The 15179-nt window shown below is 34.2% G+C and overlaps 1 protein-coding gene across 1 annotated transcript in view; it reads right to left on the bottom strand.

Moving 5' to 3' along the window:
• The window catches only part of LOC148952744 (F-box only protein 47-like), a 46787-nt gene that overhangs the window by 21850 nt on the left and 9758 nt on the right, over positions 1–15179 (bottom strand). The window contains exons 4-5 of the mRNA XM_089087767.1: positions 12294–12509; positions 3818–4097 (exon numbers count right to left, since the gene is read on the bottom strand). Coding sequence (XP_088943893.1) covers positions 3818–4097; positions 12294–12509 — 496 coding nt within the window. The remainder of the gene's footprint in view (positions 1–3817; positions 4098–12293; positions 12510–15179) is intronic.

Genomic DNA, 15179 nt, shown 5'->3' with positions numbered 1-15179 from the left:
TATAAAAGTTATGCAAAATTCTACGAGCAAAACTGCAAACAAACGAGAGTTTTATCACAAAAAAAAAATGGGTACTAAAACAACTCCATTACGTTTTTGAATTTGCACCTACCAAATTACATTAGAAGATTCGTCCTACACTTGTTTCATGAAATCCATTAAACTATTGGAGGGTGGGGGGGCAAGGTTATTGTCGACTTTTTTATGACTATACAAAAGAAGGTTTTTCTCAAAATATAGGAGGGGGTATTTTTGTCCTTCTCTTAAATTGATTTAATTAAAATACCAGAAAAATGTGTTTTTCGTTCCCCCACTTTTCCCAATTAGCGCCTCTTCTAGCACACCCATATTCCAAAAACAAGTACCATATTATTAAGCAGAACCTTTAGGAAATGGCTTTATTTTTAGTCCTCCAATGATGCAAAACTCGTAAACGGTGTGGGAAACCCATTAGAGACGAAAATGAAGATCATATGTGAGGAATAACAACCAAAACAGTTCAATACTAACCATCACAATCATCATTTCATGGCCAGACTATCCAAACTGAGTCAAGGTTCAGGGCACAACGGCCCAATACCTCTAACCACAATCATGAAATTACTTATAAAAGGCTAAATAAAAAATAGTGTTTTTAATTATTGAATTTTTTTATTAATGTTGGAATAAATTAATTATCTTTATTTTTCTTTTGCTATAAATTATGACAGATAAAAGACACAATTGAGTTAAATGTTTAAAACCGTTCAGCCTTTACTGCCACAATCAATATCATGTGTGGACTAACTAATGTGAGTCGAAGGTCAGGCCACAACGGCATATTGCCTCCAATCAAAACCATGAATCTAGTTCCAAAAAGCAAAACACCTAATTAGTTTTATTTGTTCATTTTTTTAAAATTATTATTTCAAACAATTAAAATAACCTTCTTTTTTTACTTTTCTATAAATTATGACGTATTGGAAGCAACAAAACACTTGACTGAAAGGGCGCAAAAGGCAAGTTCGCATACATCGTTTTTAACAAGCCTAAACTATTTCGTAGCCCAAGAAAAGAGATTAAGACCTAAAAATTCTGCAAAATTTAAGTCAGTTTCATGTTGAATCCAAGAAAAAGTCTGTTCCACTGACAACACTGACATTATTGAGACACGATCCGAAATTAGTGGAAGAACAAATAAGCATACAAAGCAGATTTGTAAAGCTAAGTTGTGAAATTGCACACTTTCGAACAGAAAAATTTATAAACCTGACCCAAAACCCATCAAAATCCATTATCCGGATCTACATTGTTTTTTTCAGTGAAATTGTCAAATTTACAATCTTGAATTCACAAACTTATGAATTCACAAGCGTTTGAATTCAGCAGCTTGTGAAGTCACAAGCTGCTGATTCCTTCAACATACACTAAACCACCCCTACAACAGAAAGCTAAAACTTCTTAACATGTTTGGTGCCATTTGTTATTAGCTGTTTTTTTTTTTTTTGCTCCACATATATTTCTCTTCTTTTTTTCTTGTTTTTTTAATTTGGCTCCTGTCACTACTAAAAGTGCATAACTGCATATGGAAGTAATTTCCATTAAAAACTTCTGACTTAACTAAATTAAAACAATCAAATTCCTTTTTCACTGTCTTGACAACTGTAAAGTTTGACTTTAGTTAAAATACAATCTTTTTTAAGTTAAATTCAAGTTTATTCTGAGTTTTTCCACTTTATGTGGGTACTGCTGAATTTTCAGCAGCAGTTTCTAAGGCCATGAGGCCTCTAGTAGCTTTTAAGACCTTTTCAGTAAAATAAATGGGATCCTAAATTCGTAAGCTGGGTTATAAAATGCGCTGATCAACTGGCAATCTAGTTATTGCCCGATCATACAGAGATTAAATTTAAAAAAAAGTTTTTTCAGCTGAAAGTAAGGAGCAACACTAAAACTTAAAACAAACAGCAATTATTACGCATATAAAAGGGACTGCCCCCTCCTCAATACCTCGCTCTTTAAGCTGAAGTTTGTTAGTAATTTAAAAAGCGTCTTATTGTTCTAATTAAACGGCCCTTGTGTTTCAGGAGTCATTATTAAAAAATTGGGACAAAGTTTAAACTTTAGAGCAAAGATCGATGTTTTGAGGAGGGGGCAACCCACTTTACATACATAATAATTTTTGTTCTTTTTAAGTTTTAATGTTGCTCCTTACTTTCAGTTGAAAAAACTTGCTTTTCTTATTTTACAATTCAATCCCGGTGACAATTTACCCCGGACAATTACTCTTAACCACTCTGCGCGTAAAATTAAGACGGAAAAGAGAAAGCAGACATATATAAAGGATTTTGTATAAGAATTCTGGCAAATTCCCCCAGTATATAATTTCCCCTGACAAGTTCACTCCCTGAAAACTTCCTTCCTCATGGAAAATCACCCCATGGAAAATCCCAAGCAGAAAATTTGTCCCCCGACCCAACTGAAAACGTGTGCCAACATCCCAATAACAAATACTATGCACAAATTTCATAACTTGCAGACCTTTTCCCTGAGGCTGTGGGGGGAGGTCATTTTATACCCAAAGGATAGTTATTGGGCCTTTCAACTATGATGAACAAAATGGCTATCTCAAAATTTTTATCAGGTGATTTTAAAAAAAAATGGGAAAGGGAGGGGGCCTAGTCACTTAAAAAGGGCACTAGAACTTTTAATTTCTGTTCCAATGACCCCTCTCCCGATATTCTAGGACCACTTGGTCGATACGATCACCCCAGGAAAAAAACACGCATCCTTGATGCGTAAAAAAAAATACAGGATTCCATTGAAGATAGGAGCTTGAAACCTATACAGTAGGGTTTTCTGATACGCTTAATCTGAGGGTATGATTTTAATTGAGATCATTTGACTTTTGAGGGCTGTTTCTTCCTTTTTTCAAAAATCAGGCAAATTTTATCAGGCTCGTATTCTTTGATGGGGTAAGATTAAACTTAATTATATTTATATATTTGAAGTCAGCATAAAAAGCTGATTCTTTTGATATCTATTGGTATCAAAGTTCTGTTTTTTAGAGTTTCGGTTACTATTGAGCCGGATCGCTCCTTACTTACAGTTCGTTACTACGAACTGTTTAATATGAACTGGGAAACACCTTTGCAGGCCCTTATTTGCGCTGAATTATTTATTTACCAGCTAAATTATGCTTAAACTACAATTATCTCCTGAACTCCTTTAAATATTTGAATAAATGTTCTAAACTTATAATCTGATATTAATAGGGTATCAAATCTAATTATTCAGATCTTCACAGCACGTAAATCAATTTTGAATATAACTTCAGGGACGTTCATTAAAAATAAAACCTCGGTCGACGAAATATTTCAAACAAATCAAGCAATCAGAGAAGGATAAAATTACTGGCAAAACTTGCCTATGTCGTTTAATCTTGCCTTGTATAAGGCGTATAATCTAGTATAATCTTGCCTCGCGATAATCTTGCCTATGTTATTCTTTCTAACTCTAATTACTTTATAGTCCCTAAAACCCAGGTGATTAATGTAGCATTCTACAGGCAGGGGTGTCGGATCACAGCCAAGTCTAATGAAAAGTAAAAACTAGTGGCCTGGTTTATACAGAGACTAGTTTATGTCGTGACTTACGCATGAAGGAGGGCCTTCGCCCTCCCTCAAGATATTATATATTTTCCTGAGTTTCTAGGTACTTCGGGTTCAAATCGTCATATAATTTTTTTATTATTACCACCTTTCACACTCCCCCCCCCCTCCAGAAAAAAAAAATCTTGCGTACTTGCAATACAGGCGCCAAAACATGAAACAGAAAGTACCTTCATGATCTAGTGGCAAATACATCAATAGAAGTAGGATGGCTCTCTCTTCACGGTTATACTGTGCCAATATTCGAAGGAGCCAGACCCATCTCTCAGGTGGCGTTGAGGCGGCCTCCACAAAAAGCTTCAAATAATGATAACGTATCTTGATTTCATTCAGCTGTTGATCAGCAAGCACGGCCTCGGCCACTCTTCGAAAATGGCCCGTGTATCCAATTCTCAACAGTTCTTTAAACTTTTTCTTAATTTCGGCTTGCTTATCTATGACCATCAATACCTGAAATATTAAAAATTTTGGCTTTAAACAAATTAATTTAAGATTAATTTAAATTAATATTTTTTTTTAATGTAAAGAGTCTAATATATGAGGGAGTGACACACAGAATCGTTTAGTAAACCTTATTTACGCTCTGAATTCGGTAAATTTTCTCTTTGGTACATATTAGTTTATTAAGCTTGAGGGGTATGGGTATGCGCTAAATATAATGTGTTGAGTTTTGAAATATATGAAAGAAATAAAGACTATGTTTTTTTATGGTTCTAGGCGTTTACCCGCCTGGCGATTACTTCCCCTGAAAATACCCCCCCCCCCCCCAGAAAACAGCCCCCACGGAAAATGCCCCCGGTAAATTCCCCCCCCCCGTGGAAAATAAGGCTTATTCGAGAATTTTATTTGAGTTTTATTTTTTTGAATTTCGATAGGGGGAAGGAATTTCGGTACTTGTGTATTAAGCGCCACTCAACTCTAGTTTACGCTTTGTAAAATTTGAGAACACACCGTCTTTTTCGTTAGTTTCTTCGTTGCTTTAGAAATGAATTTGGGTTATAGATTTGCAAACTGTAGGGGGGGGGGGTATAAAACACTTAAATGAAACACTACATTAACCTAATAATAGTACTTTATACTTAGAAAACGGTCATTGAAAAAAAAAAACACTTAACGCTTGGAAAAAACAATTAAATGAAACATTGCATCTAATTTCTACTGGGATTTTTTTTTCTTTTTTTTTTAGATAACAAAAGTTCAAGATACTTCGCTATTCTTTTGTAATTTTAAGTGGCCATATACCTAGAAAGGATTGTTTTCTGACTTCAAACTGTCCAAATATTTCACTCAAATTCAAATTTGAAAAGCCTTCTTTTCCCCGGGGGGGGGGGGTATTTTTCGGGGGGTTATTTACCGGGTGGTGGGGGTAAAGCATTTGGACAGTTTGAAGTCAGAAAACAATTCTTTCTAGGTATATGGTCACTAAAAAAATTACAGAAGAATAGCGAGGTATCTGAAAATTTTTTTAACTATATTATAAAAAAAATCCCAGTATAAAGTAAATGTAATGTTTCATTTAAGTGTTTTTTCCAAGTGTTAAATTTTTTTCCTTTTTCAATGGCCGTTTTTCCAAGTATTAAGTACTATTATTAGGTTAATGTAGTGTTTCATTTAAGTGTTTTATGATGATCACTGATCAAAGTTTATGGTATTTGTGCCTTTCATTTATGTTATTTTACTGTGTTCATGGCCATATATTTGGCTTTAAAATCCACTTCTCTATCTATCTGTATAATGCTCAGAATTATTTCAACAAACCTACCTTGGATAGTGACCCGCTATTCTTTAACTCCCCCCCCCCCCTATATGGCGAGTATATAGCCCAAATTTATTTCGAAATTAATTAATAAACTAACGAAAAAACCGGTTTGTTCGAGAATTTTAAGAAGCGTAAACTTGAGTGAGTGGCGCATAATACACAAGTACCAAAATTTGTTCCCCCTACGAAAAAAAATAAATAAAAAATAAAACTCGAGTAAAATTCTCGGAAATTCTAAAACTCAAATTTGGAAAGCCTTATTTTCCACGGGGGGGGGGGGGTATTTACCGGGGGGAGGGTAAACGCCGGCCACCGTTTTTTATTTCGTTTTTTAAGGGAAAATTTTGCATACAGGTCATTATCCACTCATGACGTAAAAACTATTACTCTCCTACGACAACTGATCTAGAATTAAAAACTATTAATTTTTATTTGTGTTCCCGCTTTCCAATTCGCAAATTGGAATTGCTGCAACCTCTTTTTTGCGCAGAAATACAGGTGTATTTTCCTAATCAGTGTACCATAAACATGCAGAACTGCTAGTTTACTACGTAACTGACAAATTAAAAGGCATTCGGTTTATTTCCTTAAAGATAAAAAAAAAAAATTATTTATATTCCAATTCCATCTTGGCTGAAACCTCGACTTAAATTCAGAAATTGTCTCTACAAAATAGTGAAAAATGTAACTTGCGGCAGAAATATCCCTAATAAGATCATTCAATATTTTGATGTCATAAATGTAGTGCGTTTAAGGTTACTATCCAACCTGCTTGACAGAGAGTTGGAACAATTGAATGTACAAAAAAAATTATTATTGATTGATTCCCCGTTTTGATGTATTTTGTCTTATGGAGCACAGTAAAGGCAATCGGAGAACACGGAATCAAATGAGGAAATAAAACTGTCCTAGATTATGCTGATGAGTTGATGATTTGATGATGATACACTCATGATGAAGCATCCTAGTTGAAAATGAATGAACTTTTAGAGGTTTTGCGAGTTCAGGGTGCAAGAATAGGTTTGAAAATCAATGTTAAAAAGATTAAGTCACTAATACTAGGAATAAGTGAAGGTGATGTTGAGCAGTGGACATCATCACTTACTTAGCTAGTATTATTAGTAAAGATGGTGGGTGCAGTGAAGATGTTAAAAGTAGAATAGCCAAGGCCCAGGGTGTTTCTTTCATAGTTGAAAAAACCTTTGGTAGATTAGGAAAATAAGTCTACAAACTAAGATTAGAATATTATAAGCTACAATGCTGAAAGTGGCCAAGCATGGCTCTGAAGCATGGGCGCTCTGAAAAGTGGATGAAGATTTACTAGACGTTTTCCAGAGAAATTGCCTACGGATTTTTCAGGATACCCGGCTGACTAACCGTATCTCAAACAGTAGGTTGTGCAAAAATGTGGTTCAATCCCGCTATCTACGGCAATAATGAGATAAAGATTGGAATGGCTAGGACACATTCTGCAGATGAAGGATTACGGATCGCCCTTGTGGGCCAACCGTCTAGGGCCAAACGAAAAGCAAGCCTTCCCCGAATGGGGTGGGAGGATTACATAAGGAAAGATTGAAGGGAAATGGGTACTTCCTGGGAGGGTGTAAAGAGAGAAACTTTTAATAGAACAGGGATGGAGGAGGAGCGTGCGAAGCTGTGTCGGCCTCAGGCGGTTTTGTGCTGCAGTGAGTTGATAATAGTAGCTGTATTGCTGTATAATAGTAGCCCCATATTTTGTTCTGTCAAAAAGAAACCTTTTCCGGTAAACAAAGGCCTTTAATTTAGATTTTTATATCCTCTCATGGATAAAACCTGGCAAGCTTATCCCCTACTTTTTTCTGATGCTCGAGTCAGATTAAAGTTCAGAACAAGAACCGGTACAAACAAGGACATCCGCTAAGAACAGGAAAACCAGGCATCTGATCTTGTCTCTTGGCAGAATCAAAATTTTTGACTATATGGGAAACATTCAAGACACCAACTTTTGTGGCAAGGCTTACTGGCTTGAAGGGACTCCCACTAGGAGATGGCTAGCATGAATAACTAACTCCCTTATGGAAACAGGTGCCATAGGTTTCCGCCTTGACAGGGGGACAGGTGTCACATGGCACCTATCAAACGATCTGAATATATATATATATATATATATATATATATATATATATATATATATATATATATATATATATATATATATATATATATCCAAATGCATTTTTTATACATCCACGGCGTCTCTACTAGAACTTTTTTTTTATTCCCATCCTGCTTAAAAAGAATACTAGACAAGAATACTTCAATTCTGTCAATTATAAACATTGTACTTTCACATAAAGTTGTGGTAGTTGGAATTCGTCAAATGTTATCTCTTCACAAGAAGCTATCACCCAACTGTGATGCAACTGACTGCCAGCTTCAATTTTGCTATTTAATAAGTTTCTTTTTACCAAACAATTTATTTGTTTCTTGCACCAAAAATAATTACGTAAAAAATATATATGCGCACTATTAAAAAAAAAAAAAAAAATCAACTTTGAATATAGTTTACTTTTAATTAGAACCTATGACTAATAGCCCTACACAGAACATAAAAAATAAAAAAAATTCACCAGTTGATCATAAGAACCAAGATTTTAGACTTTAATCTTATAACACACAATACTTCACGAAACTATGAAAATGATCGATTGAAACTATGAACGATTACAACAGACTGAGCTTTCCAGCCGTTTATGTGGGGCTAATCGAAAGTCAGGCCATCCCAAAATGGCGTGAGAAGAGGATATGAGGTAGGTCTAAAGGAAATTGGAGCTTCATGGGATAGGGCAAAGACTGTAGAAGCTTTGAATAGATTGAAGTGAGAGAGAAGCGTACACAGTTGGTGTTGGCCTCAGGCAGGTTTTTTTCCATTGACGCCCCTGGGTGTGTATTCCGTCGGTGGTCTAACTTTCGAGCTAGGAAATAACAATTAGCTACAGTTTAGTGGTTATACAAACCAAGTCACAAAATTTGAAAATCAGACTTTGAAACTGCACAACGGGATATTTCCTAATAAAAGATCACAATTTTGAACCCAACACAGAAAACTAATATCCTTAAGCCCATTGTCAGCCATTTATTGAGTCATTGTGTTGAAAGACAGGAAAATATGTTTATCCATGTAAATGGTGGGCGAAGCAGCTGTTTCTTTGCACCTCATTAAGATTCTACCAAAATTGTAAATTGACGGCCATTTATTGAGTCATTGTGTTGAAAGACAGGAAAATATGTTTATCCATGTAAATGGTGGGTGAAGCAGCTGTTTCTTTGCACCTCATTAGGATTCTACCAAAATTGTAAATTGACGGCCATTTATTTTGTCATTGTGTTGAAAGACAGGAAAATATTTTTATCCATGTAAATGGTGGGTGAAGCAGCTGTTTCTTTGCACCTCATTAGGATTCTACCAAAATTGTAAATTGACGGCGATTTATTGAGTCATTGTGTTGAAAGACAGGAAAATATGTTTATCCATGTAAATGGTGGGCGAAGCAGCTGTTTCTTTGCACCTCATTAAGATTCTACCAAAATTGTAAATTGACGGCCATTTATTGTGTCATTGTGTTGAAAGACAGGAAAATATGTTTATCCATGTAAATGGTGGGTGAAGCAGCTGTTTCTTTGCACCTCATTAGGATTCTACCAAAATTGTAAATTGACGGCCATTTATTGTGTCATTGTGTTGAAAGACAGGAAAATATGTTTATCCATGTAAATGGTGGGTGAAGCAGCTGTTTCTTTGCACCTCATTAGGATTCTACCAAAATTGTAAATTGACGGCCATTTATTGAGTCATTGTGTTGTAAGACAGGCAAATATGTTTATCCATGTAAATGGTGGGTGAAGCAGCTGTTTCTTTGCACCTCATTAAGATTCTACCAAAATTGTAAATTGACGGCCATTTATTGTGTCATTGTGTTGAAAGACAGGAAAATATGTTTATCCATGTAAATGGTGGGCGAAGCAGCTGTTTCTTTGCACCTCATTAAGATTCTACCAAAATTGTAAATTGACGGCCATTTATTGTGTCATTGTGTTGAAAGACAGGAAAATATGTTTATCCATGTAAATGGTGGGTGAAGCAGCTGTTTCTTTGCACCTCATTAAGATTCTACCAAAATTGTAAATTGACGGCCATTTATTGTGTCATTGTGTTGAAAGACAGGAAAATATGTTTATCCATGTAAATGGTGGGTGAAGCAGCTGTTTCTTTGCACCTCATTAAGATTCTACCAAAATTGTAAATTGACGGCCATTTATTGTGTCATTGTGTTGAAAGACAGGAAAATATGTTTATCCATGTAAATGGTGGGCGAAGCAGCTGTTTCTTTGCACCTCATTAAGATTCTACCAAAATTGTAAATTGACGGCCATTTATTGAGTCATTGTGTTGAAAGACAGGAAAATATGTTTATCCATGTAAATGGTGGGTGAAGCAGCTGTTTCTTTGCACCTCATTAGGATTCTAACAAAATTGTAAATTGACGGCCATTTATTGAGTCATTGTGTTGAAAGACAGGAAAATATGTTTATCCATGTAAATGGTGGGTGAAGCAGCTGTTTCTTTGCACCTCATTAGGATTCTAACAAAATTGTAAATTGACGGCCATTTATTGAGTCATTGTGTTGAAAGACAGGAAAATATGTTTATCCATGTAAATGGTGGGTGAAGCAGTTGTTTCTTTGCACCTCATTAGGATTCTACCAAAATTGTAAATTGACGAACATTTCAATGTTTTCATAGCCTATATAATAGCAGGGGTCTTCTTTCAGAAGATCCCTGCCCCAATAAGACAACACGGTAGTTCAATTAGTTCTTTAATCATTTAATCACGGTAGTTCTTTAATCTAACAAACCCAGAAACCTTCAATTTTAACCAAGCACATACCGGACGACGTTAATCTTGCCATTGACCTAATTTTTTTTGGAAAATTTCTAAATTTCTAATCTTTTTTAGCAAATAAGCAACTAAAATTTCTACTCTGCACTGTTGCATAATATATCTGAAAATTCACTGTTCCATAACCAAATCAAACACTGTCTCGAAACCATTTTTCTTTTGTGAAGGAATGAATACGAAATCCAAATTTACAAGAGAGAAGTGATAAAACTGTGCTAGCCTTCATGTTTTATAGCTAAAATGAACTTATAAAAAAAGATCAAAAAAGTGTTGTTTTTGTTCAAGGTCACAACGACAGAAGTCAAATGAAGCAAAAAATGCTTGAAAAGAAGCAAGGTCTCAAAATATATTAAGTGGTAATCAAGCACACACTTAAGGCCTTCGGGTACGTTCATCTCCACCTCAGAAATCTCAACATTTTTATAGTTTTGCACAGTACATCTTTATGTTTAACTATAGTCAATAAACATAGTCAATAAATACATAGTCAAATATAGTCCTTAAATATAGCCGGTTACTACTACTACTAGTACTACTAACAACTCACCGCAGCACCAAGCCACCTGAGGCCAACACAGCTACGCAACTCCTCCATCCTAATCTATTCAAAGCCTCCTTATTTTTAGCTCCCAGGAAGTTCCCAGTTCCCTTAAATCATTCTTTACGACATCCTCCCACCACAACCACGGACAGCCTGCTTTCTGTTTAGCCTCAGACGGTTGGCCGAAAAGAAAATCTTTGGCAATCTGTCATCCTTCATCCGGAATCCTTCCTATAACCGTTTAAGTATAGTCAAATGGATGTTTTCGTCGCAAAGAATAGGGTTTGCTGCTGTTCTACTTAATGAGGACAGCTAGAAAAGTATTAGAAAATTTCTGTATAAAAGCTAACCAAATAATATCATCCAGGACCATCCCAACCATACCCAATAGCCATGTTTGCTTCAAAATGTTTTTCTCCAAGCTCAAATAAGTTATTAGTTGAAATTCTAACATTTCCTAATTTATTTAACTATGAATTAGTTTACAAGTTTCATACTGATTTCTTATGCAAGGGCAAAACTCTGCAAAAGGTTGTATTCATTCTTCTATATTATTCATTTAACAAAAAAAATTTGTAGGAATGTTGACTGAATTAGTAAACTGGTGTGTTTTCATATATATTATTTTATATATGTTATATGCCACATATATAAATTTTAATATAGGTAATACACTTATATGTTAAATATATTTTTATCTTTTATATAAATATAAGTAATTTTAAAGACAATTAGGCAGACCTAGTGATTTTTGATTTGGTTAATTTTAAACTTGTAATCACCGGTCACAGCTATCTCAGGAGCTGACACTCCATCAGAAAAAGAGCAGATCGAGAATGCTCTCTCTGGCGTTAAGTGTCTATGCTTCGCAAGATACAAATTTTTTTTAGCAAATACTGTTTAGAGATGTAATGCTAATAGTTGATTATCCCCTCCCCTTGACTAAAACAAGTTGAACCCCCCTCACCTGGAATATAATTACAATGACGTCTTGGTTTTCCCATAACCATTGACAAATTAATTGTCCTCAGAAATTGTACATATGGTACTTATGCTAGGGAGGACAGTATAAAACTGATCTTTGTGCATCTGGTCGAGTCACATCCATCAATCAATGTGTGCAGGAATATAGAACTAGCAACAATACAAAAATATTTACAAAATTATGAGACTAGCAATAGCAAAAGATGCCTGCAACAGACTAGCAACAGTCTAAGAATGTCTGCAGCAATACAAGACTAGCCTTTGTATATTCAGCCGAGTCCCATTCAGCATTGAACCTCTGCAACAACCAATAATTAGCAACAGCACAAGAATATTTGCAGCAGTTTAAGAGCAGCATTACTTTAGGATGCCTGCAACACACTAGAAACAGTAAAGGATCTCTGTAATAGCATAAGACTAACCTGCGTACATTCAGCTGAGTCCCATCCAGCAATGAACGTCTGCAATAAGGTTCCGTAGTAGCAAAGCATTCCAACTTCTCGACAATTGATACTGGCACAGTTTGAGTGATCGATGAGTATATCAATTTCTTTCACTAATGTCACCATCAAGCTGAGTCGACGGGATGTGGCCCAGAGACAGGAAGCTCTCTTCATCAGCAGACCCAGTGAGCAGAACTGAAATTTTTGACAGTCATTAAGATCAAGCATAGTCAGCCTGCAGGTCAAATAATTCCACTCCAGCTTCCCGCCTCGAACCCATTCGAGCATTATAGCATAAATTTGTTTCGTAAATATATATTAACATACTTATATCTAAAATGCATAAATGACCGTTGATGCTTATACAAAAGGAATAATAGAAAAGGCTTCGAAAATTTAGAATTATGTATTTAAGAAACATGTTATGAGTCTACTGAAAACGAGATATTACCGCCTTTAAAAAGGTTTTCCTTTCAGCATTTAATGTTTTCTTGCGAGGGTGAAAGGATTTTCAGACATATAATTTGCCTTTGAGAGCAAACTTTCCTGTGATAAAAATAAAGCCTTATACAGCAGAGAAGAAGTAGTTTTATTCACGTTTAGGAGCACTAGAGCGTCAAAAATTTCAGAAATTTCACTTAAACTCTCCACTTTCCCTGTTTGAATTCATAAAATAGATGTCAATACTTTAAATACACAAATGACAGATCCAACTTATATATAAGCTAAAGAAGAAATTCTTTAGCTTATATATAAGTTGGATCTGTCATTTGTTCATTTCAAGCATTGACATCTATATATGATGTGTAATTACACATCTAAGAAATAAATTATGAATATACTTGAAATAAGTATTATATCTGACTAGTAGCGTTTTCAGCCTTTAAAGTTTCCTAGGAGAGTACAGGGCTGTTACATTCAGATTTTTTTTTTTTTTTTATTTGGTTTTGAGGTCGGACATAATATTTCCTGGGGATATAAAAAGAAAAATTATATTCATATTAAATTATATTATATGTAAATTTAGATAAAATTTATATTATATTATATACATTAAAATGTATTATATAAAGCAGCAAGGACATGTAAGTATAAACATTTTTAGTTCTCTGGACCCACCTTAGGTCTATTCATACCAAACAATCAAGATTGTCTGAGATTATTCTTTTGTTTGTTTCAAAATCATAAAGTTTTTAGGGAAGTAAGAAATTTTTTCAGTGTTGCCACATTGAACCGTGAAAAATAAATAAGCAAAATTAGTTAGTTGAATTTGACACCGCTTCTCGTCTACGAAAATCAAGTCCAGGTTGAGGTCATTCAAAGCGTCAAAAGTTTCAGGAATTCAATTTTAAACTTCATATTTCCATGTTTGAGTCCTAATAGAAAGTCTTACAGAAAAGCTGTGTTTTTAAAGCATACATTATAACATATTGAAAAATTTATAATGCCTAAATTATTTAAAATGAATAATGTTCATGCCTGAATAGTTTTTTTTTTAAATTTTTAAGCATCTGTAGTTTTGGCAAAAAAAAACACGGTTTTGAACATTTCACTAGAAAATAAATCATCCTTAGTACCCCTTTCTTGTGTGTCATTTTAATAGGGCACGTGTCTTTCTTTTTCATGTTTTTCTAAATTTTGTTTTTCTTTATTTTGTTTGCTTTTAAACGTCACTCTCTGATTTTAGGTTTACAGTTGATTTTACTCTTTTTTTTTTGGTTTTCTGTCATTTATTTGTGTTGCTTTTATGCTTACGCCATCATCTCACATTGTTGTCAGTCCCTTTTTGAATTCTTTTTTTTTCGCGTTGCTTTTACGCTTACATCGCAATCTCTCATCGTTGTAATTACGGGTTTTGTTATTTCTCTCCAAGTGCTATAACTTTAATTTCTCTCTATCTTTAGTTTCTTTTATTTTATCTCTCTGTATCCAGCTAATGTTATCAAAATACAATGTATAATTACGCATTTAAGGTACAAGTTATGAATATAACTAATATAATATGACTTAATTTATATAATATATATATGAATATAACTTAAACGAGCCTGTCTGAGGAGTTTTCGTTTTAAAGCTTTTAAGGTTTATTAGGAGACTGAATTATATTCAAATTTAATGGTTATTTTTTAATTTGTCCTTCAGGTAGGGCATGATATTTTCTGAAGATATAAAAACGATAATATTTAAACACCAAGGACAAGAAAGTATTCAAAATATTTTCCCCTGGACCCATACTAGGTCTATTCATTCCTAAACATCTCAATTTTCTGAGATTTGTCTTTTGGTTGTTTTAAAATTATGAAGTTTTTAGGGCAGTATCATATTTTCAGTCAGTGTTGCCACTTTGAACTACGAAAACAAATAAGCATAACTAATTAGTTAAATTTGATACCGCTTTTTGTCCGTAGAAATACAAAACCAGGTTAAGATCCTGTAAAGTGTCAAAATTTTTAGGAATTCCATTTTAAACGCCATATTTCCATGTTTCAGCAATTAATAGACAAATTTTTAGCGTTTGGAATAAACAAATGACACTTAAGACCTATCTAAAAGTCCTAATAGAAAGATTCGTTTTCAAGATATACATTATAACATGTTTATGAAATATATAATACCTAAATATATTTAAAATGAGTAATTTTCATGCCTCAATAGTTTTCCTTTCAACTTTTAAGGGTCTATTATTCTGGAAAAAAAATTTAGCAAAGATACCTCCGATTATGAATGTGTAAACTAAATCATCTTCGGCACCCCTTACTTGATTGTCATTTTGATAGTATATGAAACGTTCTTTTAATTTATGTTTTTTATTTCCTTTCCTCATTGTGTTTGTTTTAAAATCTATCTTACTTCTCTAGTGTTAGT

Source organism: Artemia sp. Qi Xiang Cuo, chromosome 4 (genome assembly GCF_049724085.1).
Source record: "Artemia sp. Qi Xiang Cuo chromosome 4, ASM4972408v1, whole genome shotgun sequence".
Classification (NCBI taxonomy): domain Eukaryota; kingdom Metazoa; phylum Arthropoda; class Branchiopoda; order Anostraca; family Artemiidae; genus Artemia; species Artemia sp. Qi Xiang Cuo.
Note: the sequence above shows the minus strand (reverse complement) of the source record. Positions and strands in the feature narration are given on the sequence as shown.